General features: G+C 47.8%; 11 protein-coding genes across 11 annotated transcripts; 5 read left to right on the top strand and 6 right to left on the bottom strand.

The window, feature by feature from the left end:
• N7479_005358 (putative lysophospholipase) lies at window positions 1-1,917 on the bottom strand (the record flags this gene model as incomplete). The annotated part of the gene is made up of 3 exons (XM_057253055.1): window positions 1-330; window positions 474-838; window positions 906-1,917. 3 exons carry the CDS (start codon window positions 1,915-1,917, stop codon window positions 1-3), a joined length of 1,707 nt encoding a protein of 568 aa, XP_057106917.1.
• Window positions 1,918-2,484: 567 nt separating this feature from the next.
• N7479_005357 (Tetrapyrrole biosynthesis hydroxymethylbilane synthase) lies at window positions 2,485-3,619 on the top strand (the record flags this gene model as incomplete). The annotated part of the gene is made up of 2 exons (XM_057253054.1): window positions 2,485-3,026; window positions 3,103-3,619. 2 exons carry the CDS (start codon window positions 2,485-2,487, stop codon window positions 3,617-3,619), a joined length of 1,059 nt encoding a protein of 352 aa, XP_057106916.1.
• Window positions 3,620-4,582: 963 nt separating this feature from the next.
• N7479_005356 (uncharacterized protein) lies at window positions 4,583-6,016 on the top strand (the record flags this gene model as incomplete). Its single annotated transcript, XM_057253053.1, has 4 exons — window positions 4,583-4,667; window positions 4,717-5,457; window positions 5,518-5,640; window positions 5,826-6,016. 4 exons carry the CDS (start codon window positions 4,583-4,585, stop codon window positions 6,014-6,016), a joined length of 1,140 nt encoding a protein of 379 aa, XP_057106915.1.
• On the bottom strand, window positions 5,979-9,075 carry N7479_005355 (uncharacterized protein; the record flags this gene model as incomplete). The annotated part of the gene is made up of 9 exons (XM_057253052.1): window positions 5,979-6,012; window positions 6,342-6,884; window positions 6,978-7,225; window positions 7,291-7,722; window positions 7,793-8,091; window positions 8,142-8,671; window positions 8,719-8,840; window positions 8,899-8,922; window positions 9,013-9,075. 9 exons carry the CDS (start codon window positions 9,073-9,075, stop codon window positions 5,979-5,981), a joined length of 2,295 nt encoding a protein of 764 aa, XP_057106914.1.
• A 398-nt stretch (window positions 9,076-9,473) lies between these two features.
• Window positions 9,474-10,549, bottom strand: N7479_005354 (uncharacterized protein; the record flags this gene model as incomplete). The annotated part of the gene is made up of 3 exons (XM_057253051.1): window positions 9,474-9,929; window positions 10,028-10,363; window positions 10,514-10,549. 3 exons carry the CDS (start codon window positions 10,547-10,549, stop codon window positions 9,474-9,476), a joined length of 828 nt encoding a protein of 275 aa, XP_057106913.1.
• A 1,859-nt stretch (window positions 10,550-12,408) lies between these two features.
• Window positions 12,409-13,011, top strand: N7479_005353 (uncharacterized protein; the record flags this gene model as incomplete). Its single annotated transcript, XM_057253050.1, is given in 3 exon segments — window positions 12,409-12,497; window positions 12,556-12,730; window positions 12,742-13,011. Coding segments are annotated over 3 exon segments (534 nt in total), but the record flags the coding sequence as incomplete, so codon positions are not given.
• Window positions 13,012-13,033: 22 nt separating this feature from the next.
• Window positions 13,034-13,588, bottom strand: N7479_005352 (uncharacterized protein; the record flags this gene model as incomplete). Its single annotated transcript, XM_057253049.1, has 1 exon — window positions 13,034-13,588. One exon carries the CDS (start codon window positions 13,586-13,588, stop codon window positions 13,034-13,036), a length of 555 nt encoding a protein of 184 aa, XP_057106911.1.
• Window positions 13,589-15,873: 2,285 nt separating this feature from the next.
• N7479_005351 (LCCL domain-containing protein) lies at window positions 15,874-18,004 on the bottom strand (the record flags this gene model as incomplete). The annotated part of the gene is made up of 2 exons (XM_057253048.1): window positions 15,874-17,482; window positions 17,541-18,004. The coding sequence occupies 2 exons, from the start codon at window positions 18,002-18,004 to the stop codon at window positions 15,874-15,876; spliced, it is 2,073 nt and encodes a 690-aa protein (XP_057106910.1).
• Window positions 18,005-19,164: 1,160 nt separating this feature from the next.
• N7479_005350 (uncharacterized protein) lies at window positions 19,165-19,524 on the bottom strand (the record flags this gene model as incomplete). Its single annotated transcript, XM_057253047.1, has 1 exon — window positions 19,165-19,524. The coding sequence occupies one exon, from the start codon at window positions 19,522-19,524 to the stop codon at window positions 19,165-19,167; it is 360 nt and encodes a 119-aa protein (XP_057106909.1).
• A 3,521-nt stretch (window positions 19,525-23,045) lies between these two features.
• Window positions 23,046-24,011, top strand: N7479_005349 (IMPACT family protein; the record flags this gene model as incomplete). Its single annotated transcript, XM_057253046.1, has 1 exon — window positions 23,046-24,011. The coding sequence occupies one exon, from the start codon at window positions 23,046-23,048 to the stop codon at window positions 24,009-24,011; it is 966 nt and encodes a 321-aa protein (XP_057106908.1).
• A 761-nt stretch (window positions 24,012-24,772) lies between these two features.
• Window positions 24,773-25,560, top strand: N7479_005348 (sugar O-acetyltransferase; the record flags this gene model as incomplete). The annotated part of the gene is made up of 3 exons (XM_057253045.1): window positions 24,773-24,876; window positions 24,931-25,173; window positions 25,254-25,560. The coding sequence occupies 3 exons, from the start codon at window positions 24,773-24,775 to the stop codon at window positions 25,558-25,560; spliced, it is 654 nt and encodes a 217-aa protein (XP_057106907.1).
• Between the last annotated feature and the right edge of the window lie 1,499 nt (window positions 25,561-27,059).

The following is a 27,059-nucleotide window of genomic DNA, read 5'->3' as shown; positions in this document are numbered from 1 at the left end:
TTAAGAAAGCGCCGACCCAGAAATCATCCGATTCTCACCAGCATCCCATTCCCACTCCTCCTCCATCTCCCGCTGTCTTATCTCTTTCGGCCCAACACCAGCCATACCCCAGACGAAGGGGCGGTGCCGTGCCAGGAGCTCGGCGGCTGGTCGCTCGTCCGAATGGAGATGAGCGCCGGATTTGCGGAGGAGGAGCGTGTGCTCGGAGAGGCCCGCGTTGGCGGCCAGGAAGAGCGGGGTGCGGCCGGCGCGATTGCGGAGGTGCACGGAGCCGCCTTGAGATAGGAGGAAGTGGAGGATTTTGATTGATGGGGATGTTGCTGCTAGGTGCTGGGTTGGGTTAGTGCTGTGTTGCGAGATAAGGAGAGAGAGATAGGATGTCGGACGGGACAGGGGGGGGGGGGACAAGGGACAGGGAATAAGAGGGATGTCGAATTGGGACGGGAACCGGTGAGATGGGATGACAGGCTTACAATTGGCGTGTTGCCGGAGTAATCGGCGTCGTTCAGCAGCCAGTGGTGTTCGGTTTTTGTGATGGCTTGGACCTTCTCCAGGTCGCCGTGGGCAATGGCATAGCCCATTGAGGTAAGTGTCTGGATTCGCTCGGGGAGTGTGCCGTCCGGGTGTCGGAAGATAGGCAATGATGACTCGGTCAGCTCGCCTCGGATAGATACTGACATGCGTTTGGCGATGGATTCCGGTGTGGATTCCGGTAGGGCGAGGAGATAGGCGAGTTTCGTCAATGCTCCCTCGGTGGTCATGTCGAGGCCAGCTACGACACCTGCCCGAGAGAGACTCATGCCTGTGGCATAGACTGGACTAACGCTGCCCGTGAGGCCTAGAACCATATCAGCCATATATACTTTTTTTTTTTCGATATGCCAAGCCACTGGGCAAAAACTTACATTGCGTGACATTCACGATAACAATCCCCCGCTTGATGGCGCTGGCCAAGACATTGATCATGGCATTGTCCTGGCCAGATGGCGCATTGCCTGCGCCAAAAGTCTCGAGAATCAGCCCGCGCAAGCCATCCAGCTTCAGCACCGCATCCACCATCTCCGGCTTGATACCAGGGAAAATACGCAGACAAGCAACATGGGTTGTATCCAAATTCGTCTGAATGCTAAACGGCTCCAGGCTCGTAGGTCGATGCACCATATCCCAATTAACATTAGTCCGCATGGAATTCGTAACGGCCAACGGTGCACAGTTCGGCGCATCGAATGCGGCAAAATCACTCGCTGCAACTTTTGTCGTCCGGTTCCCCCGGAACAACCGATTATTAAAATACAAACACACCTCTGGAATCATAAAAAGTCCCGCAACAACCAACGACCCGAGCAGATTATCCGTAGCATCATTCTGGAGCTCAAGCATCGGCGCCTGCGACCCAGTAAGAACAACAGGCTTCCCGAGATTCTGAAGCATAAAGCTGAGCGCCGAGCACGTATACGCCAGACTATCCGTCCCATGCAGGATAACGAACCCGTCGAAGAGCGTGTAATTCCGCTCGATCGCCTGTGCGATCTGAGTCCAGCCCCTTGCGTCAATCGAGCTGCTGTCGAGCAGTTCCTCGAATTCAAAAACCGTGTAGCGCACTTGCCGCCCGTAGGCTGTCATCGGTGTGCGTAGGCTTGGGTTTTCTTGGATTTCGCGTGCGGCGTTGGCAACGACATCCATTGTTGCGCTGGCGGAGCCGTCGTTGAAGGTTGGCACTGGCGCCATGCATTTTTCTTGGAATCCCCGCGCTGGGATGAAGCCGGATGGTGAGGGTTGCATGCAGATTGTGCCGCCGGTCATGATGATTAGCACGCGTGACTCTTGCGTTGCTTCTTCGGCTTTGGCTGCGTCCAGCTCTGGGGTTTCCATTTTGATGGTTCCTGTGAGATCGAGGTTTGTGCCGGTAGATACCATGGTAAGGTGGTGATTTCCGATTGTGACTTGTAGCGTTTGACCCGTGACTTGTGATTACGGTGGTAATTTCAATCGATAAATCAAAGATCGATTGATATCGAATCAACGACCTGATTCAATTCATTTACAGTCTCGGGTGAGCCACGATAACAATATAGGATGTTAGGGAGTTGAAGAATGTGAAAATTTCCCCTCTGGAAACCTTCAAATAAACCCGTTAAACGTTAAAAACAACCGAAGCCCAAGTACATCGTAGATCGTCAATGATTGACTCTTTTGACCGAAGAAGTGGAAGGACTCCAACTCGACCCCGATCCAATTACGTACAGCCACTCTCATTGGTCAATGCCAATTTAAGACTATCTTCGACTCCACTATAGGCGATCTCGGAGTATTGGCGGACTCCGGTGATTTGATATTTCGATATTTCGATTATTCTGTTTAGTACGATTTCGATATTATTAGCGTGTCCGAGGTGGCAGGGATGTCTCAAATCACGTGGGGTTCGACATTAGGGCACAAATGTCGCAATTTCCCACGCGAAGAAGCAGCATCTATTTTGTCACCATGAGTCTCAACGTGGATATGCCGCAGCATAAAATAGAAAACATGTCATCTCATACTTCTTCTAAAATTGTCATTGGTTGTCGGAAATCGGAGCTTGCACTCACCCAAACTCGGTCTATTATATCCGCACTGAACCAGACACTCGACCCCTCCCCGACATTTGAAATCGCCACAAGCAGTGTCGTTGGCGATGCAGATAAGCAAACGCCCTTTATACTCCTCTCCAAGCAAACGGGCGGATCGGATATTGGCAAAAGCCTCTGGACAAATGGGCTTGAAACGGACTTGCTTGCTGGCAAAGTCCAATTTCTCATTCATTGTTTAAAAGACATGCCCACAACGCTGCCGCCGAAATGTCTTCTTGCAGCTATCCCTGAGCGCGAGGACTGTTCTGATGCAGTCGTAATGAAGTCCGACTCGGGTTTTAAATCCATCGACCAATTACCACCTGGCTCTGTAGTTGGAACGAGCTCTTCAAGGAGAAGAGCTCTCGTTCGGAGGAACTGGCCTCATTTGGAGGTGGTAGAATGTCGCGGAAATTTGTAAGTATTGACTGATTCTGCGTTTTTTTACTAGTCGCCGGGTTCATTGGCATAAACTTGATCTAACAAGTACCAGGGATACTCGCCTTGCTAAACTTGACGCACCCGCTTCGCCGTTTTCATGCATTCTCTTAGCAACCGCGGGATTATTGCGCCTAGGACTCGGCCATCGGATAACGCAACGACTGGAACCTACCATCTTCCCTTATGCAGTTGGACAAGGCGCACTCGGTATCGAGGTTAGCACAGACATAGACCGTCAAGGCATCGTGCAGCTTGTTCAACATGTCGACCATAAGCCATCGAGATGGCGCGGAATGGCAGAGAGGGCGATGCTTCGAAGTCTTCAAGGAGGATGTTCGTCCTCAGTTGGTGTTTGGTCTTCTTTTGAGCCAGACACACAACAACAAGGCTCTGGTAGCGGCACCCTTCGCTTGCGAGCTACGGTTATCCACATAGAAGGATTGTCGGAGCTCTCTTCTGAGGATGTGGGTACTGTCCAGTGCGATGAGGAGGCAGAGCAACTTGGTGTCTCAGTCGCGAATATGCTGCTTGAGAAGGGGGTGCGGGATCTATTGCCAGAACACTTATAAAGAGGTCATTCGGATATACAAAAGTACAACCGGTGTTGAAGCCCATTTGACATTACAAGAGAATAAGCTGCTCGCCCATAGGTAAACTCATAGATACCTGCAAGGTTGTCTTTGAACTCTAAGCTCTTCTTGTGCATGGGACCCAATGTATTTTTCATCCCCTTATAAGCTTGCCCCTTTATACTCAAAATAGCGAAACTTCACTTTGTGAAGATTATCTAGGGCGTCCACTTATCTTTTATCATTTCATAATTTCCGGGCAAAACACTCGTTGACGGGTTTGGAGGCTCAAGTTTGATCGCCCCTCATCTGGTAGAGCTAGGCATTTTGATGAATGAAACTTATCAGCCAGTAGGAAGGCCTTATCTGTTATATATGCCAAGGTCTGCATAATTTTGATCCAATTACCTTCCCCCAAGCAGTCTGTGGAGAAATAGTGCCCCTGGGAATTGGCTAGGAGCGAGCGAGCCGTACTCCGTACTCCGTACCCTAGCCAAGATAAACTAGCGTGAACGATGGCTGAAATTCCAGCTCACTTTCTTTGTTGTACTTCTATGGAGTAAGGCCACCCTGACTTTTCCTATAATGAGATCTCTTTTCGATCCTTCACCTCACATAGAATTCGTTAGCTCTAAAGCCGTCACTTTCGGCATGGACCTATCGCAATGGTTTCAAAATGGGGTGTCTCAATCATATTAATCATTCTCAACTACATGCTGTATCGCGTTCTACAAAGCTGGCGGCGATATGTTGTGAGTCTCTTTCTTTAGTGTCCAGTTCTTGTGATGAACAGGTCAGCACGACAAAGCATTCGGTGATGAGCATGACTGCTTGCGGATGGAGACGTGGATTCCTTATAAATGGCCATTAGCGCTTGATATTCTCAAACGGCAATATGATGCGTTACCAGATCAACGACTACTATTATTTCAATCCCAATACTTTGACAGAATCGGGTCTAACATGACATTTAAACTGTTTGGAAACCAAGGGTATCTCACCGCAGACCCGAAGAACGTGGAATCCATACTCTCAACAAATTTTGAAGGTATTTACCCAGTTCTCATATTTGCAAGGGCTTTGCTTACACTCCAAAGATTGGGGCCTCGCATCCCGGCGACCTGGTCTTATGGCTATGCTAGGCGAAGGTATTTTCACTCAAGATGGTCATCCATGGAGGCATTCGAGAGCGTTGCTCCGCCGCCAATTCGTACGAATTTACCAGCAAGATTCCAAGATTTTCGACGAACACGTGGAAGAGTTGATTTACAAGCTCCGCTCTGCAAATGGCGTGGTAGATCTGCAACCCCATCTTTTCCGCTTTACTCTAGCTACGACAACAGCGCTTATCTTCGGAGAATCCATCTTTGCCTTGCCAGGAGCAGAGACGGATACTTTTGAGAAAGCTTTTGACTATGCCAGCTACATCAGTGCGATCAGACTGCGTCTTGCTGATTTAGAATGGATATGGAAGCCTACCAAATTTAGGGCGGCTTGTGATACCATCAAAGAATATGCGTCTCACTTCGTGCGACTTGCCCTCGAGGACATGGAGAAAAATGGCGAGGAAGCAGCATCTGAGAAGCACGCGTTTATTCTCGAGCTTTACAAGGAGATGCAGGACCCCGTTCTTGTGAGAGATCAATTGGTCCATGTACTTATTGCCGGAAGGGACACGACGGCATGTCTAATGTCATGGGTATTCTTTCTTCTCGTGCGACACCCTGAAACTCTCGCAAAACTTCGCAACGAGATTCAACACATCACCGGAGGATCGCATGAATTGAGCCGGGCAAAAATCAGCAAGATGCAGTATCTCCGATGTGTGATCAATGAAGGTGAGCTCACCAGCAACCCAGTCTCCCATTGATATATGCTAACTGTGACTTTGCATCTAGCGCAACGACTATATCCACAACTTCCAGTGAACGTCCGCGTGGCCACTAAAACGACATTTCTTCCCAGCGGAGGAGGGCCCGATCGCAGATCCCCGGTACTAATACCTGAAGGCACAGGCGTCGGTTATTCAGTCTATCACATGCAAAGACTGAAGAGCTTTTACGGTGAAGATGCAAATAGTTTCCGTCCTGAAAGGTGGCTAGGTCCAGAGCTAGATAGTATTGGTTGAGGATTCATGCCTTTCCACGGAGGGCCAAGGATATGTCTAGGCAGTAAGTGATTCGGGGTATAAGAGTGGTCCGTATAGAACTTACGCTAACTGAATTGGCAGAGGAATTTGCACTGACAGAAGCTTCGTGTGCAATCGTACGAATTATTCAAACGTTCCCCGAGATCAGATTACCGCCTGAAACACCTAGTGTTCCGCCTGGTGAGGAGAAACAAGCTTTGACAATTGTGGTTATAAGTGCAGATGGATGTAAGGTTTTGCTGGACTGACATGATGATGTGTAGTTTGAACATTATTGGGATGTGGAAGTTGAGATTTGTATTAGCAATCATAGTCACTCGGTATTTGGAAGAATGAAGACTAATAGCGAGCATGATTAGGTTATACGTAAGAAAGTCTTGTGCACAGTTTACGCATTTTATTGTATTCGTATATATCTCAAATGACGTCTGAAAAGAATATCTGAAAAGAACATAACGTCCCAAATATACCTACGTCGTCGAGAACAGAGGCCACATAAGCGACCGACTATTCTTGTACATATAACCCGAGATGATCACTCGCTACTCTCTTCCCGACCATCCTGGATTGAACTGCGACAAATCCTCCTCCAAAAGCCCCATCATATACTGATTCCCCCAGAACCAATTCCCCAATTGCGCAGCAGTCCCCGAACCCTGTCCCTGCACTTGAGATGCATCAGGCGGCGCCGAGAACCCACCCACATGCTGCTGCGGCAATTCCGCCGCATTAACATGGATAGCAGGATTATCTGCCTGGAAATATCCCTGCGAGTTTCCCATCTGGAAATTATCGCTGTTCGTAGTGTTCATATAGTTTGTAGGCGCTAGTCCTAGGGCACTGAGATAAACATCGAATTCCTGGCCGACCTGGGCGAGATCTTGGTCTTGGTCTGCGGCTGTCTGGGTCCGGGTGTTGGCCTCGAAGTAGAGTCGAGCAACGGTGCCGAGCACTGAACACAGAGTGTGCAGTCTATCGACAGATTGGGAGAACGCGCTTAGCGGCTGGAGGGAGGCGATAAACTCTTCGAGTAGGAAGAGGTCGTCGGCATTCGAGGTTGTTATTATGTTGCAGAATATTACAATAAAGGGGACGAAGGGGGATAGGAGGATGCCCCTATATTCATTTTGTGAGAATTTGATGGTCTAAGATTGGGCGGTCATTCCGTCAAAGACGACGGTGTCGTTGGGATCATTTCGGAATGCTTACCAGTGCATGTAGGATATTTTCAGCAGATCGTCTGTCTCATTAAGTGCTGCAACACACTGTCGGTGGATTTCCAGGGCTTGCCGGGCTGTATCGATGCATTCGGGTATGAATGTGGCGGCAGAGCCTGACTCTGTTGATGCTGGAATTGCTCGGTAGATCAAGGTCAGGATGGCCAGTCGACTGACTTTATCAGTTGCAAGATACATGAGGTCGATCTCGGATACTTTAAGATCGGACGACATGAATTCCTACATGTTCCATGTCAGCAACTCCTTCACTTGGTCATCTCCCTAGCAGTGGTGGGGAGGTATACCTCAAATGGCTCCATAACCTTCGACTGCATCTCAGCGGCTAATCTGCGTGCATGTGCGACTCTTTCATTTTGTGGCTTCTGCAGTGCCTCCGGGCTATACAGATACTGGTAAACCTCGCTTTGGATAATGGCAGACCTAGTCCACCATATGCAGACGGGCCCCCATGGGTGGGGGACATCTGGGTTTTCTTCGAGTATAGGTAGTCTGATATCGTAGGTCTGGATGGATGAGGCACGTCCTAGACGCAGGGACATCATATTCAAAATTGTGTAGACAGACCAAAATAGATGTTGCTTTTGGCGTTGGACTGATATGGGCTCGTGCTCCATTGAACTAAAGCGATGATATCCCAGTGTCTGGCACAGATTCATGGCCGTTGATGCTAGCGTCCAGCCAACCGATGGTTTGGAAATCTCGAGTGCATGTATAGCCTGTTTTTGTAAGTAAGAATTCTGGGTGGGTTATATCCGAAAAAAGGACAAAAGGAAATAGAGGACTAACTCCTATAGCTAATGCCATGATTGATTCATGGTTTGCGGGCATCAAAATATTCAAATTGGCAAGTGCTGTCTCCAGGTTTTCGCGACACATCTCAATGTAGTGCTGGTCTTCTTCTCGCATAGTAGCATCCTTCTGCATGGCGCCGTATTCATATAGAATACTGTATAGGCAAAAGTTGGTTACAACAAATGCAGCATCGGAGTAATCGTCTACGCAGAAGTAAACTTCACGGCATTTTTCAGTGAAATATTTTACACTGAGGAAGGGGACGTAGCCACCAAAGCAGGCCGGTGGTGTTTCTAAGTAGGTAAGAATAGGAAGCTGGGCATCTATTTAGAATGAACCGTACCTTGGATCTTTCTCAAGAGGTCTAGAACCAATGATAAAGGTGGCATCTCCAGGTCACGGATGTCACGTCTCACACCTAGCCTCGCATTTTTGGTGGGAAATTGACTCCCCTGCAAGTCCGCTTCTCGGCGCTGATTCTGGATGCCGACAAGCTGCTTCAGCGATGAGAGAGCCGCGTTGATCTTCGGACTGGACAAAACCTGCGGCGAGCCTTTGGACACAGCGGATTCAAGGAACGCGCTCGCGTAGGCTCCATGGGCAGTCAGAGATGAGCTACCCTCGAAGCCAGAGCTGGAATCGTGCTGCTCGAGGGTAGGATTCGCTAGATACAAAGGGCCCTTGGACTTTGCATGGTTCCGTGTGGTGGATGACGGCTGCGTAGGAGTCGACTTCTGAGGCGAAGGGGCGAAATGAGACTCGCGCGGGTTTGATGTTGTGAAGCCTTGGACTTGAGATGTATTTTTTGCTAGCTGTTGTAGAGTACTTTCAATGCTTGCCAAGCGTTCTTCGATCGAGTCGATCTTTTTCTCACTGTGATCAAGTCAATAGTGTCCTATGATAGGAGAATATGATCATACTATTGATTTGAGATCAAAACTCGGCGGCGGGGTTCCGATGGCTTCTGTCCTTCGCCGGTAGATCGGCATGCAATGCTGGAGCTTCGGCAATTGGAACACGGCGTGCGCTTATCGCATCGGATCTGTGACACCGTGAGATCGAGTCATGACATCGTGCCACTCGGAGGTGCAGCTGCGTACCTTGCGCAGACGGCATTGATCACACTGTATGCATAATTAATATTTGATTACTCAGTAGCCAATACTACATCTTTGCTTTTTTTAGGCTTGCGACTTTTTCGGTGGAGTACCTACCGCACGTCGGACCAGTGTGCTTGGCACCTCGCGTCCCTCATAATCGGATCCCTCGGCCTCCATGTATTTCAAGATATCGCGTGTAGTGTAACATGGAAATTGCTAAAATTAGGTACGAATGAACATTGAAGCCTCAAATCCCGAGCTCGGCCTCGGTCGGCTGCCGTGACTAGTGCCATGACGATCACGTGGTAGAATTTCCTAGTAAGATACATAAGACATTTTGAGAAGGGTTCTCACTCCTCCATTTCTTCTTCATATTTTCACTAATATATGACCCAATTTTCTACTTTTAATTGCCAAGGGAGGAGGGGGAAGAAAGAACAATTCAGTTCCCAGCATAAATACTAAAATATAGGTCAAAAACATGAATTAAATTAGAAAGTAATTAGCAGATCATTTGACCGCTATTTTATGGGTGGGTGAATCCTTCTAGGATAGACGGTTGTGCAACAAAATATTCACGACTGCAAAGCCTTGGTCACCACCTCATCTGCACTCTCATTCTCCACTCCCAACAGGGGGGAATCCGACGCCTCCCACGAAGGAGCCATGACACATCGGGCCTGTCCCTCATCGTACAGCTGCGCGACCACTAATTCCAACACCCAGCCGCCTATGCCCGCCTGGAACTTCTGCTGTCCGCTCTCGATCAGGGTCTGCGCTGAGGAGCGCTGCACCTGCCATTGTCGGCCCGTGACGCGCTGGAAAGCCTCCAGCAGCTCGGTTTGGTTGGTGATGATTGACAGAACCTTCACGAACCGGTTCGCCGTCTCGTCGGGGTGCTGCAGGACGCCGACGACCGACTGACCGATGCCTGCGAGGGTGGTGGCAGTGAATTTCTCCGTGCCAGAGTCGTAGATGATGGCCGAACACTGGGCGATATCGAAGCCCATCAGTGGGAATCGCTTCATTGCCTACACCAAACAGGAAAGAAAAGTGACGAGTCAGCACGACAAAAATTCCCCTCCTCTCATACACACAAAACGGAAAGAAAGAAATAGGCAAGGCTTACCCAATCAATCGGATTCCCCGAGGTAATACCAGTGAACGTAAAGTTAGGGTTCGCCTCGGCCTTCGCTCTAGCCAGTTCCCAACTGGTGCGACGATGAGCGTGAATAGTGCGGAATTCCGGCAGGTTGCGGAAATCGGGGCCCCAGCCGAAGTCGTCGACGATAAATCGCTTGACACCGGCGGCTTCGGCGGCCTCGATCATAGTGACCTGTGCACCAATGCCACTAGGGCCGACCACGCAGATGGCGGCATCCTGGCCTGTGAGGGCAGTGGTCAGGTTCTCGAGGGTGTAGCTGGTGCGGATGACGGGTAGACCGGCGGGGAATGTCGAGGAGGACTCGGTACGGGTGATGATGGTGATGTTAAAGCCAGCGCGTTGGAGGGCAGCGGTGATGGGAGTGCCAAAGTTGCCCGATGCCCATGCGGGGGTCAGTTTCAAGGGAGGAGGATTTTTTGATCACATAGGGGTAGTAAATATTGGACATACCCCGAAGATGGCAACCTTCTGGATAGTGGTGGTCATGTTTGTATTCTTAGTGGATATGTGTATTGATAGCGGGTGGTTTAGGGTTAAATTAATCCAATGTTGTATGAGAAAAACAACCGGGGAGAGACTGCGTTATAAGTGGTGTTGCAACCTGAGGCATGTAATTCTATGGATAGAACATGAAAGACCATTGGGATAACATTGGTAAGCCGATTCGAGTCATAACAAATTCCTTACGAGGCGCTGCTAAGATTGGGGCCGATATTGGGGATGTGAGGGGTGCGTGCACAGCTTCCAGCATTTAGTGCCGGCGTGGATCGTTCTAGGCAAATGGGGCTATTTTCTAGTATGATAATTAGTTTGGGCTAGGCAAAAACCAAAAACCAACACAAGCGTGGGGAGATTCGCTAATTTTGAATGTATCTGAATCAAACGGCGTACTTTTAGGCTCGGGACGAGTCCGAAATGGCCCCAGGTGGATCAAGTGGGTAGGAATTGGCTGGATTCTGGACGCTTAGTTTTCCCTTTGGCGTGTTATTTGCGATCCTACGCGTAATTTCTCTTCCGGTGAGGCTCTGGCGAGTATATCCGTCAATTATCTGTCACCCACCAGCCCTTGGACGCGATCATCGACTGCGTCGGTGTGAAGGAGCTTTACACGCACTGCGAGCCGTATCTTGCGTCTGGCAAACCGTTCATTAATTTAGGCGCGATGATGGCCAAGTCCACATTCTGCTTGTTGTTGTTAGTCTGGAATCAGCATATGGTGCCCCTGCGGCCGGTGGTGCTGGAAGGCGTGTCGAGGGGCTATCGGCTCTATAGTGCACGGCCGAATCGGGAGACACTGGGGAGGGTGATGCGGTTGGTAGAGAGCGAGGAATTGAGGATGGTATGTATTTCTTTTCTTTCTTTTTGCACTTGGTGGTGGGTTGTTTGGGTTGGGTTGTGACTAACTGGGTTTTTGATTAGGCTTATGAGGGGACGGAGAGTAAGAGGGCTAAGGGTGGAAGGTTATTGTTCAGGTACAGGAGGAGTGAGTTGGTTATATTGCGCTGTGGTAGCGAGTGTGGTTGGGATATCTGCATATAATTCTTGGACGTATCATTGGGAGTTGTATGCTGCGAGTGGATAGAGGGGGTGAAGACTACGTGTCTCTTGTAGGCACAGAGAAGCAATGCCGTTCAGGCAGATCATTGATGGAAGCGTAACCAAACGCCCACACAGTCAGACTACAGGGGCAAGAACTAGGATTGAATCGGTTTCAAGAGATCACAGCCGAGTCCAGCGCCGAGTACATCCACGCATGGGTATAGCTCGGATGCACCCGTATTCCATGCATACAATATTCACAGTACGAAGCCTGTCCCCAGATCTGCTATGCACCCGAAGTATCCACTTAACTGGGATGTTGACAAGCTCTCGCCCCCTGATAACAATGTTAGTTACTTTTTCATTGATCCTCTCGCTTTCATCGAATGGTATATGGATAACCCCTTGACTAAAACCCCACCGCCAGCCTCGTGGCATGCTCAGAATTTTTTGATGACACTTTTTTGCATGCGTTGATTGGTTCTGTGAAAGTATTTGATTTGAATGTTGAGTTCGCTCTTGGCGATCGACTTCGTAATCATCCATCTGTAGACGATTATTGGCTACGAGATACGCCAAACGTTTGGACTCATCTAGATTTCTATTGGGTGCTTCTTGTCACACTGCATTAGCAAGGCGGCTATTCGAAGCACCCTAGTGGGAGGAGAACCAGAACGATGGTCAGTGATTGGGATATAAAGGCCTCCCCGAATTCTAGTCCACCTACCGAAAAAATAATTTTCTCGTGAATTGCGAGGCATACGACACCACTGTACCGAGTAGAATTTGTTTTCCTCCCTTTAGGGTACCCTGAAATACCGTCCGATAAAGACCGACTATATGTTGCCCTCTACGCGCGCGGAGGAGCCCCTACCGTACCAGGGAAGGAAGATACGTGTGTTCAGGATGCCCAATTTCTATCCATATAAATTGCTTGGATGATTTTGATCCAGTTACCACTGGGCGTTGATTATTGGCCTGAAGATCGAGATACAAGGCAAAATGGGTGTTCGGTACCACGCGAAGGAGAAACCAAAAGTGGGAGGGGGTAGCGAATGGATTTTTGAGGAGCGTGAATACCCACTCACTGCTACAAACATGTTGCTTGTTCGAGTTATAATTAGTAAGGTGGGGGATAGAAATCGTCTTCCACAAATCCTACGTACAATACCCATAAGTTAAACCCAAGTGGGATGGAACTGCGTTGCTTGGATACAGCTTTGGAGACGCTTCAAACGGATTATACAGCTTTGTGTACAAGTTTTATTGACTGGAAAACGGTCCGCAATGAGTCGGTAAGTTACTGTCAAAGGAAGAAAGACCAGCATCGCTTCGATAGGCAAGGGAATTCCGATATAACCAAAGCCTCGACATATGACTTAGTCGAGTGCAAGGAGATCACAATATAAAGCGTAAGCGGGGTATTGATTTTTAGATATCTCCAAAGTATTTTTGACGAGTTTGTTCCATCTTTAGTCCCTCTGGTATAGGCGTGAGATATTTGTCGATTTCATTGATCCAGAAAGAATTCTGGGGGTTAACTTGGCAAGCCGTAGTATATTCCCAATATAACGGGTACCAACCGGCAGTTTCCCAGTCAATTATACCAACAATATCATCCCCACAGACAAGGATATTCAAGCTGCTGAGGTCGCCATGAGTGAACACGATAGGCCAACCACGATCGTGTTGTCTAATCAAATCCTGAATTTCGCAGTCAAGTCCCGGGTCGAAATCCATACCACCTCGTAAGTATCGATGGAAGCTTTGGACATTGGAAAAGGGCCCAAAACGTAGAGAAGTACCCGGCAAGCGGCAATCGAACAGAGGTCCCCCACTAACAGAAGAGACCCCTATTCCTTCTGAAGGCCGGAGTTCTCGCATCTCTTGAACCATATTCTTCAGCTGCGTGAGAAGCTTTGTCTTTGATTCTTCACTTCGATTGACCCAGCCGACGCCAATCATATCTCCTTTGATCCTTTCCATTACTATATAAGAACAATCTCCATATGTGAAAGCGCAAAGGATCTTCGGGACTGGGAGGGACGTATTCTGTGAGATGAAACGCATGGTCGCTGCCTCCGATAGGTCTATATGTTGCCCTTACTTGACACAAAGTCGATCTGTCAACACAAGAACAGTTCCTTTGAGAGGTCGGATCCTTCTAAGGACCGCAATCGCCGAGAGCGTCAAATGCCGATTGAAAGTGCTGTCATTGATCGGACTCGAGGACTGAACATCGCAGTTCTGCGCGTAAGACATCGTTGAGATCTGTATTTTTAAACAGGATATAACATTGACAAAGGGGTCCGTATATGGACGGCCTCGACTGAGGCCGATGACGATGAACTTGTCTCGCTGAGAACATCGTCGAAGTACTTGAAAAACTCATTGCACGTGACGCCTAGTCTAGCCTCACATAAGCCACGCTCCTCTTGTGGCTAAGCTACCGGGTAATGGTTGAAGCTCATCTTGGTATAGTTCACTTCCCCTAAGGTATATACCTAACTGCGTCTGTTGTGCCATTAAGATGTGGGACAGGACTAATAAATGGGCCCGAACCCCGGGCCCAAAGCCGAACCAGCAGTGGGCTGTGGGCCTAACTTCGAAGCCCAACCCAACCCACAGCCCATTCGTGGGGCCCATAAGGCCCCCATTAAAGCCCATTAAGGGGGGTTTACCTAGCATCTTGTAATCACTGTATTCTAACCTTCTACTTATGTATTATATAGAGGTGAAATTTTGGGAACTTATAATTTTCATAGCTATGTTTCAAATTTAAATAAAATCCGATCAGGAGAGGTCGAGATACTACGAAAAAGTGTAATCTTAATATTTTAACCCTGGATATATATCTAGGATCTAGACGGGAGTACTACTACTTTCTGAGTGAACTTCTGTAATTTATAAATTATCGAAATAACGCGTTTTCTCGCGTTTTTAAACGTGATATAGAGAGAAAACTAGTAATTGATTCTAAATAATATAAACCAATAAAATATTACCTTTAGAATAAGGGTTGGAAACGGGGGTAAAACGAAGGGTAATTTTAAAAATCCCTAAACGGGGGTTCAACTGCATATTTGTACTGTTTGGGGCCCATTGGGCCCCCATTAAAGCCCAGTGGACTTTCACCCCGGGCCCAAAGCCTATCGGTGGGCCCGACGGTAGGGCCCAAAGCCCAGCCCATTTGCGGGCTGGATTGGGCTGGGCTATGGGCTTTATGGACTTTGCGGAGCTCTAGACAGGACAACACCATTCTGCGGATAAGTGGGGAGTATCTGGTAACGTTGATCGCGATGAAATCGGGATACTTGCACTGGTACAATACCATGGGGGGACCAGCCTGTGTGTCTAAATCCTATCCGTCTATCACATCCAAATTCATCGACAAAGACTAGTTGGTTGGTATGATTTGAATTCAGAAATACCATGGATATATTCGTCTCGTAGATCGGGATTCTGCTCTTCTGCTTTAGAAACACTGCCACCTCGTCTAGGTACAAGCCAGACTTCTCAAGAAGATGTTCACATAGAGCTTCTAGCATGATTGGTGTGATTAGTCTTGCTCTCCTAGCTTGTGTTAGCGGTGCCCCAGGGGAGCCAAAAACCCGGAGGTTGGAACGGATATATTTGACTGCCTGCTTACTGCACTCAGCAGCTTCAGCGGTTTTCGAAATGGACATACCGCAACTAGTCATATCACAGATAAAGTAAATATTTGATGGCGATAGGTGTGGTGCTATCACTGTACTATTCCTTGTACTAGTATACCCTGCCATGCCAACCCGGCCCAGAAGGGACGCTAATGCATATATATGTACGGACTTGCTTTTTTGCTACTCTGTAGTAATACCAATACCTACCTAGGTACGGAGTACTAACCTTGGAACCTTCCAAGGTTGGAACTGACCTTTGATCATTACTAATCGCTTGTTAGTGTGCAGCTCATCTATATGTAGTCTTGTTTGTATTTAATTCAAGGTATATGTTTGAAATAGTACCATATTTATTACTCGTGGCGTGCAGCATCCCTTCTCGGCTGGGCTGGCATGGCAGATCTGCACCAAATATGAGCAATCCTATGTGAAAACTTCATTTAATATAACCAGTCATGAACGAAACCTCGGAAAAGTGCCTGTTATATTACTCCAATGAGCACAGCGCGTCCAGCACACATGAACCAAAAGTGTATATATAATCTATCTTGCCAATTGGTGGGATATAAACGCAAAAATAACATCAGTGTACAGTAGAGAGGGAAAGCAGATCTATTTCTTGGGAGGCGCAGGGGGCGACCATGCGCCATCGCTCAACCAGACTCCTGTCGGTCCGTAAGTGCCAGCCTCGGAGCCTCTCAAAAATGCGAATCGGAAAAATAGATCTTCGGGCTCATCATCAGGATCACTATCAGCCAAAAGAACCGAAACAGGGTCAATAGTGTCGAAATCACGATTGATCAGACGAGGATGTGTTTGCAGCTCGAGGCCATCATGCCCATGGCGGTGCCAGGTAAATTCTCCGCTCTTATCTTCATCGAGATAGCCGCGCCAGCGCTCTACGTCGTTGAGAAGAACCGAGATACCGTCCACCGCTAGATCAGTCATACGCTCGTGTTCCCACAGAGAAAATGTGATATTACCGTTGCCACGATAAGTGTGGTGCGAACCAGAATCTGGAAGGGAAATATTCACAGATGCGGCCGTGATATTGGGATAGGTAGCACCCCACCAGCCATGGATTCCATCTCCAAGCGGTGCTTGTTCCCCTAGAGCTGCCGGAGTCTCAATAATCGAGGCGAAGCCCCACCGCGCAACTCCGTTGATAAAAAGACCCAGCAGCAAACCTTGGTAGATGAGGGAGGGCCGAGTAGGAAAGGCGGTTCCTGGCATGAGGAGAATTGCAAGGATATAATGATGAATTCGAAGGCGAAGACCAGGGAGGGGAAGCAAAATCAAGATGATGAGCCCCATGGTACAGTATATCTTCAAATACCGTGGGAGCAGACCTCCCTGGCGAATTTGCCACGCTTGGCTCAGAATAATCGAAATCACAATGGGGATGACAAAAGCCAATGCCAACTTCGCCCCAGGTTGTTTCTGAATGTCCATTGGGGTCAGACGCTGCAAAGGAATCAACCGCGCAAAGGTGTAGTTGTTTAGAGATCCAATGAAAAGCGGCGGTAGGAAAAGGAACATCTTTGAAAGCTGGTAGATAGGCGAGGTGAGTGGCCGTAAAAGCGGCGCTGCACAGAACTTGTAAAGCACGTAAACGACAAATGATGCTGGGAGCAGCCGTGATAGAAGACTAGAGACAAGGTCGGTCAAGAAAGGATACGAGGGTGGGTCTCCAACAAGCCCCGTATGGCAGAACACAATGAAGAATGTACTGAAAAACAGCACAGGCGGCGATGTACAGAAGAGCCATAGGACGCCAACGGCAGCAGCGGTGATTCCAAGGAGCGTCCAGCGTGGATCTGGCGGGCAGCTCCTTTGCGGCGAGGATAGCTGGAGAAAGCTGAAAGACTTCGGGAAGGTCGATGGGAACCCAACAGAGAGAATTCCGTGTTGCTTGACCGATGGGAAGGAGTGTGCTGCACCTTCGAGCTTGACAACACCGCAGCCGCCATCGTTCGAGATTGCACCGACATGAATTGCTGCCTGACAAATGAAGCTATCCGCACGATAAAGCGCCGGGTCGGAGGAATCCAGCTTAGACCCTCCAATTACTAGACCTTGGTAGTTGTATGTATGATTTCCCACAACGTGAGGCTCCAGTAATTTGGTATCACGGCAATTCGCAGGACACCGGAAGGGAATAGTCGAAGAAGAAAATGGACGGCAGTCATTTCCGTTAATACCACACCCATTATCGAACTCCCTAAAGAAGTCACGAAAGTGTTAGCGGCAACTAGATGGGGTTCCACTTCGGCACGTACCAGAAGTTTGTGGCGCATGACAGCGTCTGAGGCCGACCGTAGCCTTCGATATAACCGGAAGAACGTGAGTGTAATAAAACCAAAAACCAAGGCAAGAACCAAGATATATAGAGCAGTACTAAAAGAACAGTCTTAAATTTGCGCTTGGGAAAGAAATGGTCGAGATATTGGACTGGAAGCTCTTGGACTCGCGGAAATAGCGGCTTCAACAGAAGCATATGGGGCGGATCGGGACCCTTCACCCAATTAGCGGTGGCGCGACCGACCTTTCGGAGCGGCAGCGGAACCCATCCCCAGCGAAATGACTTGGATGACTCCCGTAGCCAGACGGGAAGTGCGCTGCCTGCCTCGACGTCAGGCGGCGGCAGGTCTTCGGAAGCTTCGGGATCGTGAAGACGCTCGTCATCGTCAAGCAGTGGGGGAACGTATAGCCTGGTGGGCTCCTCTCGGCCCTCTCCAAACATGGCGAAGGTTTGGCTCGATGGGAGAGTGTGGTGTAGTTGGAAGAACTAAAACGAACGTAACGAACGATGGGGTATAAGGTATGACGGCAGTCGGTGGCTGATGGGCGCTAGTGTTGCGATTGGCAGTGGAGATCTCCGTTGATTGGTATGTAAGGCGGAAGATCACCAGGGACGCGACCCTGAAGCGAATAGAGAGAGTTAAACCGTGCTAGATCTAGAACATGAATAGATAGTTTAAATAAATACAAAATAGAAAAACTTTGAAGTATGGGAAGAAAGATCGAGATACGAGATGAGATCTGGGGAAGAGAGAGCGAAAGCGGATCAGGCCGACCTGGAGGCAAGGCAGCCAGGCACCCAATCAGGTGGATGACACGCGTGACGGTGTCCACATGTGGCAACACGATCTTTCCGTCGACCATACTATGTCTTGGATGATCAATTCGGAGAAATTTACAAAGATTGGATTAATGCAGGGAAAATACTCGGGTGATCTGAGCTTCTCAAACTATATCGTTTCACCCGTGTTTGTCCTACACTGTGTGACAATAAGGCCAGGGATTACAGTTCTAATATCGAATGGGAATGGAAAAGACATGATTGGTGGCCTTTCGAGGGCCTTTCTAAGAAATTCAAGACCCCGGTTCTATCTGAGACGACACATCTTGCGCAATTATATCAATACCCATCCCCTAGACTCTTGGGCCCTGATCGTAGTATTGAGTTCATCGTAGCTATCCTGATCTTGCCGTTCAATGTTGCCAAAATGACCGGAAGCCTTTTCCTAATCTACGGGTGAAGGGCACCACCATCAGCACCCACAGAAACACAAGCCAACTAAATGTACATAAAAGCTTGCTTGCTCGCATGGTCCTACTGCCAAGTTAGATACAGGTGAGACTTCTTGGTCGAATTGATTCCAATTGCCTTGAGAAGGTCTCTCGGGGCTGTATTGAGAACGCGAGACAAGACTTGAACATGAGATCAAAGCAAATATCAAAAATGCCATTATGTCTAGTGTCTGAAACACCTTAATTGAGTGCCAACAGCAGTTTGTTTATTATAATTGCATAAAATTCTGCCTAACTCATCCATATGTATGATATGACCCGTGGACGCCAACAGGCCCTTTCCAAGAAAATAGACTCTCTGAAGTCGGACTATATAGCGTTTATGGCAGCCAAGCAAATACAACGCGTCCAGTCTCCTCGCTTATGGTCTCCTCTCGTATAGAACAGCCACCCATTCCTTCGGATATTGACTTCATGAAACTGTTGACCGGTTCTCGTCGGTAGTCGCACGGGAGGAGGTGACTGCTCGATGCTCCATGAATGTAAAGCGGCAATTGGGCCAGCCATCGTTACTGTCTTCGTCTTCTGAATTAGCTCGTGTACATGCGGTTCCAGTAAGAGTCCATTGTAGCGGTAGAGCATGGGACCAGCTGAGTGATTGGCTTGCAAATGATGACCGCCACAGGCATTTCCAGTGCGAATGAAGGCATCTTGCTCGCAGTCAAACATGTTGATATTATTTTGGGGGGCCCTGTCACACTGGTTAATGTTAATATCGGGACGAGAATGAGCCAAAGTAACAAACGTGAACCCAAAACATTGTATCCCCTTTGGCTTCAAGGAAATTAGTCAAGCTCAAGTTCATTGATGTTTCTTTTCAGGTTTGCAGAGACAGGCCGTGATTGATACTCCTCCACTAGTTCTGTGCTTTGATACATAGATAAGGCGACCAGGGTGTACATCTTTTCAGTGTGGCTTGAGGGCTATGCCAGGACCGGGTGTATCTTCGACTCTACTAGTAGTAGTAGCTCGATCTGCCATACAGAAAGTCTTCGAATGCCTGAACATGTACTCTCTATAGGTTCCTTTGCTCTATATAACCTTCAAGACTAGAGCCTTGAGCGTGTCCACTATATGTAAGATTCCCATCGTTGGGACCTGAATCTGATATCCAAGACCCAGCAAGCCACATGTAGCCATTTGAGTCTCGCCTTCCCAAATTCGCACCTTCCTCAACTTTCAATATCACATGTGACAATGTGAGAATGAAAAATGAAAAATAGGTACATAGGGTCCTGTCGTCTCCCATTGTTCCTTCCCAAGAAGGCAGGTCACCTTCCTAAACAGGAAGTCTCTTGATTTCTTCATTTCTTCCTATAAATACCCCCCCTCCTCCCTTTTCTTCCTGAATTTTTCATTTCTTCTTCAGCCCCCCATCCTCCTCATTATCCAATTCATCAATCACCCCTCTTCCATCAGGGATTTCATCAATCCCAAGTACATTCCATCATTAGCTTGGGTCTTATGACATCCTCTATTATTTTTACATTCATCCACTGTGTTGACACACCATAATACTAATGTGTCACATAGATCTCTTCCATTATCGCTCGGTCTATGATCTTGACTCCCACTGGTTAGTCTACCTTTCACTACCTGCCACCACACTGGGCTAACCAACACTTGACTCACAGCCTTGAGGGCACATCAACTTAACTGATCTGACTTGACATGTTTTATTTCTACTGCAAACTGTGAGTATCTTGTGCCAACATCCTTTGCCCTTGTCCTGCCTGTTACCTCCATCCATCATCCATCCATCATCCATCCATCATCCATCCATCAACTTCACTAACTGTCCATTAGATCAAGCAACCATCCACTCCAAGCAACCATCCACTTCAAGCATCCAACCAACAATTTCAAGCAACAAAGCATACAACCACTTCAAGCATACAACCAACAATTTCAAGCAACCAAGCAACCATCCATTTCAAGCATCCATCAATCCACTTCAAGCACACAACCACTTCAAACATCCATCCATCCACTTCAAGCAACCCACCACTTCAAATATCCAACTTCAAGCATATACGATGCTTTGACTTTCATGAGGAGGAATTAAAAGAGGCGGTCTTCAATCTCGAACATTCAAATCGGTTCAAGCCACGTCCAACCACCAACCTCTGCAATTTCAACTTTCGGTCCCATCCAATTCCCACCTTGAGACCACACCACCTCCTGACAAAACTGTCCAAACAAACAATCTACACTCCCTGTCAAGGCACACATACACACAAACCAAACACTTGTCACTTTTGTCAGCGTCACCGAACATCATCGACTATTCGGCATCGACTGTTGAGCAGTCATTCCCCACTGGACTGGGATGACACACTGACGAACGGACACAAAATCATTGAGCTTATCTAACCAAGCCAACCATGCCCACAATTCTCCTTCTTTCATGGAGACTGTCATTGTATGCAAGCCTACTACATCATATTTGTCATGAGTGTGTTAAGTCTCCAGAAGAAATTTCCTCCTAAATATCGAATAAGAAACTAATATTTCTCAGCTCAAGACACAAATCAAATCAACAGAAAATACAAAGTACATCTTGGTACACAATACTCTCTACCACAGGGGAACCTTGCAGTCCTCGCGGGACAGCCACAAAAAAGAAAGAAAAGAGTCCCTGCAACTTTACTCGACAAGCACACTCCAGCACAGCCACGCAAACAGAGAAAAGACATATGTTCCAGCACCACAGGCACACCCGTTGAGAGATCTTTGAACGGTCATGGAACCATTGAATGGAAAGATATCACATTTGGTCCATTGTGGAATGGACCCCACTGCACCTATGAGTGAGAGACTTGGGGATGCGCGGAAAATATTGGATGATGAGGATGGATGGATATTGCAATGTATGGAGGATTGGCTTGGCGCTTCGAAAGATGAAGGATTGGGGCACAATATATCGACTTTCGGCATCAAAATCCGGCATGTGCACTCTATCAACACTTGTTGGCCCTGCTGAGTCTTCAAATATCAGTTCTCATCAACTTGACCTTCATGGAGATCATCAAAATCCATGCGTCGGCACTTGCCCTTCCACTGTTTGAAAGGATTTGTTATTGTTTCTACTGCAATGGGTTTCCAGTTTCAAGTATTTAGATATTTTACCTGTACCGCAGAGTCCAGTTAAAAATCAAGGACAGTCCACAAGTATCATCTCGAGTCTTCTAATTTTCATTGTAAATTATAAAAAGTCAGACTAAGGTACAGAGGCCTACCTAGAGCAACTCATGGATATAATGTTCTGTTCTGTTCTCTATACACAATATTCCACCTTCTGCATTCAAGTTAGTCCGAGACACGCGCGTTCAGTACTCTTAGGTTTCAAACTCCTCCAGCTTCCCAGGTGAAGGTATCTATCGATTCCCATACTTGGCCACTTTTCATCTCCTCTCCGTGTTGACAACAACCTTTCATCTCGAAGGCACTGGCTCTTCTTGTCTTGTGTTGATCTAACAACCGTTACCTCTACAACATACGTTATGTGGCTTCCCAAAGCAACTCTCCTTTTTCTCATTTTTATTCTTTTCAGACCTCCACTCTATGAGCCCGGTCACCAAAACCTCCCGAAACACTCCACACCCACCCCGCGAAGCCATCCTCGGGCATTCTCAACCCTTGCACGGGCTATGCCACATACACTGAGCTTCTCTGCTACCTCCGCCTCCTTATTTTGTGGACCACCACACAGCGAATACCACAGTTTTCTCAAATCCTCTATTTCGTGGGGGGACTTCTCTTCCAGCATTGACAAATCCCAAGTCCGAAGTTTCTTAGAACGAGTTCAGGTCTTCTTGGAGCAACTTGAGAGCTTTTGCTGACCAGATGTGAACGGATCTCCCGAGGTCCCGAACTTTTGAGCCAAGTTACAACGCTCAGTGTGCATTCAAGTCCCAAAGGACTGTGAAAATCCTGATGCAACCGACTAGGAAAAAAAAATCATTCTGTTCTGAAGCTCAACTTGAATCACACCAGAAAAAAGCAAAGTCAATCCTGTTATTTGAATATTTACATAAGTTACTTTCCATTATGAAAACTATAGTCAAAATTCGTAGTCTACATCAAAATAGGTGCCTTGATGCCTGAATGCCTGAATAACCTATGGGGTCAACTCTAACGAACAATTCAACTCTCACCCCGCACGAGCTCCAAGCTCTCCAGCAGGCACAATGTCTCTAATCCCTGAGAACCAAGACCTTGCCGAAGAAATCGAAGCTGTAAACGCCATCTACGACCCTGACACAATAACCGTAACCCGGATAACGCCCGCAAACACGACAACCAATACCCTTGACCTAGGAAGTTCAGCGCACCCCAATGACAACATCCATACCACAGTGGTCACCCTCCAAATCCCAGAACAGCACCATCTATCCTTCATACTCGGCTTCGAAGCCTCATACCCAGACTCCCGACCCACCGTACTGGGAACAGCATCGACCGCCGCACGCGGGGAAGGCAAGATCGCCATCGATGTATTGGAGGATATCATACAGCGGACCTGGCAGGCTGGTGCCGTGTGTCTATTCGATGTAATCAGCGAAGCCATCGATGTATTCCCGGAACTGAGTATCGGGCAGGACGATGTCGAATCGTCTACTCAGACACCAATTGTCGACGCGTCGACCGCGACAGACGCCTTTGAAGCTCTGTCCCTACGCGACGCGTTCGGCATCGATACCCCGCCCGAATGGATCCTCTCCGACGTTGTCAGCGAGAAAAAATCGGTATTCGTAGGCCGTGTTGCCCGTGTTACTTGTCTTGCGCAGGCGCAGGCTTTTATTGATCATCTTACGGCTACGGATCGGAAGGTTGCGGCCGCGACACATAATATTAGCGCTTGGCGCATTCGGCAGAAGAAGGCTGGAGATGCTGAGGGTGGAGAGACTGTTGTTCAGGATTATGATGATGATGGGGAGACTGCTGCTGGGGGTCGGCTGTTGCATGTTATGCAGTTGATGGATGTGTGGAATGTTGTAGTTGTTGTTACGCGGTGGTATGGGGGCATCCAGCTTGGTCCGGCGCGGTTCCGGCTCATTAATGATGTTGGTCGTGATGCTTTGGTTAAGGGCGGTTTTACTAAGGAGAAAGAGGAGGCTGCAGCGGAGAAAGGGAAGAAGAAGGGCAAGAAATGAGGGACTGGTGATTTCCCTGATGATTTTCGAAGCTCGGGGTTCTGGAATGCAAAGGATTCATGCACATGGGCGAATCTGGCCCGTGCGAGTCGGACAACATGAAACACCCGTGTCTACATGACCAGGGTGCTTGATGAAACCTTGAGCAGGCATCAATCACACTGGAATTGCGGATACAACCTTCCTTCTTGGAAAGTCTTTGAGGCTTTACGTCTATCCTACGATTTACCACAGTGGGAAAATGATGCGTGGCCCACCATGCGACGCTGTCGACAGGCAGTGCCTGGATTTCACGTGAACGCAAAGAAAACATCACTTGAATCGAGTCTGCGAGCTGGAAAACATAGCGCCATCATTAGGCAGGCTTGCAGCTCACATGCAGGGCTGCCGAGTCTGCTTTGGCGCTCACGACTTGGTCAATATGACATGTGTGTAGCACACACTCTAAGTAGACAATTTTCCAACCGCCACAAGCGACGGAAAATCGGCACTTTGGAAAATGTGCGTTGAAAGTCTCACAAAGAACGAGTTGATAGTTCACGCTGTCGAAACCCAGGGTTTGCATCAACAAGTCCAATATACTAGTTTTAGTACTTCGACATGGATGTAGTTTTCAGCAAACAGAACAAACTGATCATGTGCATGCATGCTTACATGTAGTTAGCCAGCACCCCCGGGCCGTCCGTGGACAACGCGTGGACTCACTCCTATAAACATGTATTAGATTCATTCTAATATTATAAAGTTGCACGCTATTTACTATGTCATCCTCAGCGAAAAATCCATCGATGATATCAGAGCTCAAAAAAAGCCACATTCCAGTGCCTTGGTGCGATGAATACGAGAGGATGATTAGTGGAATGAAGTTTGTCTACTAGTTGCACGCTATAGCTGTATATGAATTGACAAATATATCTAGCTTTTCAGCATCTAAGTCCATAGAACTTGAAGATTATAAGCTCCAAACTTTGACGAAACTGAACGATTTCAACGACCTTACTATTCCTGATGGCAGCACGTTAATGTCATTAAAGACACGACGCATGGCTGTAGCCAAAAGCTTGCTTGGCCAACTTGGCGATGAGGTTACAATCGAGCCGCCCTTTTTCGTGGGATGGGGTTGTAATGTGTTTATTGGAGATAATGTTTACATTAATCGCGAGTGAGTTCACACTTCAGGTTACTCTTTTGTCCGGCCAGACTCCTTTTTTCTGTAAGTCTTACGAAGAGAAACCCCTGCAGAGTTTCGCTCTTCGATAATGCACTCATTCAAATTGGTGACCGTGTCCTTATCGGGCCAGGTGTTTGTATCTGCACGGGTACACATGAGGTTGCATCAAGTGATAGGAAAGAAGCTAGTGGCACATCCTTTGCTCGTCCGATAATCATAGAGTCGGATTGCTGGATCGGTGCGAGGGTAACCATTCTAGATGGTGTACGCATTGGTGCAGGTTCAACTGTGGCTGCAGGAGCTGTAATTACACATGATATTGCACCTGGGTGTCTGTTTGGTGGAGTACCTGCCAAGTTCATTCGTGCATTGAACTAAGTTAGGACTATGATTACTTGTCTCACTTGATCTCAATTGAATATTAGGAAGGTTCAACAACGCCTATTGTAGATTATGGGGTCTTGAATAGACACTGACGTATGCAGAAGACCAAGCCGTGTACGCTGAATGGTCGCTCTCATGCGAACCGTCATGCGAACTGTTACTGTATGCCCAATTCTAAAGATATACCCACTCTAAGCGCTTGGGTCGAAATGGTCATTCACGGGAAAAGAGCAGATATTACTAGGTGATTTGATTGCGACGGACTAGGGGTTTAATTACTACCAAGCCCTCAGGGGCAACATTGAGGGGTTGTAATATGCCAGGTCAATATATATATATATATTATACAGCTTAGTTTGCATATCAAGGCGAACTGAGCCCAACAGATGTCACCATGGTATACAACAAACCAATGGACGAGTTACAGCGGCGCAGGTATGAACCTCGATTCCTCTCAGAATTGGTTTTTGAGATCGCGAATGCAGGTCCCTATCCTCGTTCTATTTTTTAGGCTATAACACCCGAGTATTACGGTCCGTTCGAAATTACAGGGATTGCCAACCCAATGCTTCTCATTTGCAGGCTAGGGGTTGTGAATATCTCTTTTGGGGAACTGCAGAGTAATCAATGTGCTTTGTACTCCCTAGTGGCTTCCATATGGTTTTTAGCGGAGTTGGAATCCGCTAAGTATAGTTGGTGGAGCTCTTCATAACCCTGATGATCCTGGACTGGGCACACCTATAACAAGTACGGGGTATGCCTAGATATATGTACTTGACTTTTCTAGAGGTCTTGGAAATCAAAATTGACACATTTCATTTGGGAATGTTATGTGAACCACTTTACGGAGTAAAAAGTACCTGAACTCATTTCCTCACCAAGACTTGGCAAAGTGGAAAGGCCTCCATACCCCACACACAAGTGCCGGCGTTAGATGGCTGAACATGTCCAGGTGAAGGTGCCCACTTGGATTACATTCTCATGTTTCACTGCGTCATAGGCATTTTGGGTAGAAGTCGCAAGTTCAAGTCGTAAGGGCTAATGATAAGCACTAGGTAGTACGTAGTACTCCGTACGGAGTAGTCCGGCGAAAATGAAACACACCTGTGGTAATTAGCAAGCTACCCAGAAAGAAAAAAACCAGGGCGCCTACAGCGACAGCCAATCCCCAGGGAGTTTGTGTGCCAGCGGTTGATGGTGCGACAAATCCAGGGGTTGGAAAAGTCTTGTACTTGCCAGTCTGTGCGGTGGTTGGCTCCTTTCCAGCCGCCAGTCCAGCGGGTATCTGCAAAGGTGGCGATCCGATCCTCCTACTGGTCATCTTTTGTTTTTCCGACTAGTCTTCAGCTTTTCACCGTCTGAATATCCGAACGTCAATGGACAAAATAGAAAATTTATCCTGAAACATCCCCTCTCGCTCTTGGCCTTCCCCACCCTCCAGGTCTGGTGGATGTGCGAAGTTACATCGATTGACCAAGCGGATGTCTCTGGAC

The sequence above is a fragment of the Penicillium vulpinum genome, assembly GCF_028829585.1.
Source record: "Penicillium vulpinum strain IBT 29486 chromosome Unknown utg000003l_segment0_segment0, whole genome shotgun sequence".
In the NCBI taxonomy this organism is placed as follows: Eukaryota; Fungi; Ascomycota; class Eurotiomycetes; order Eurotiales; family Aspergillaceae; genus Penicillium; species Penicillium vulpinum.
The sequence above is the reverse complement of the archived record's forward strand: the minus strand, read 5'-3'. Positions and strand labels throughout refer to the sequence as shown.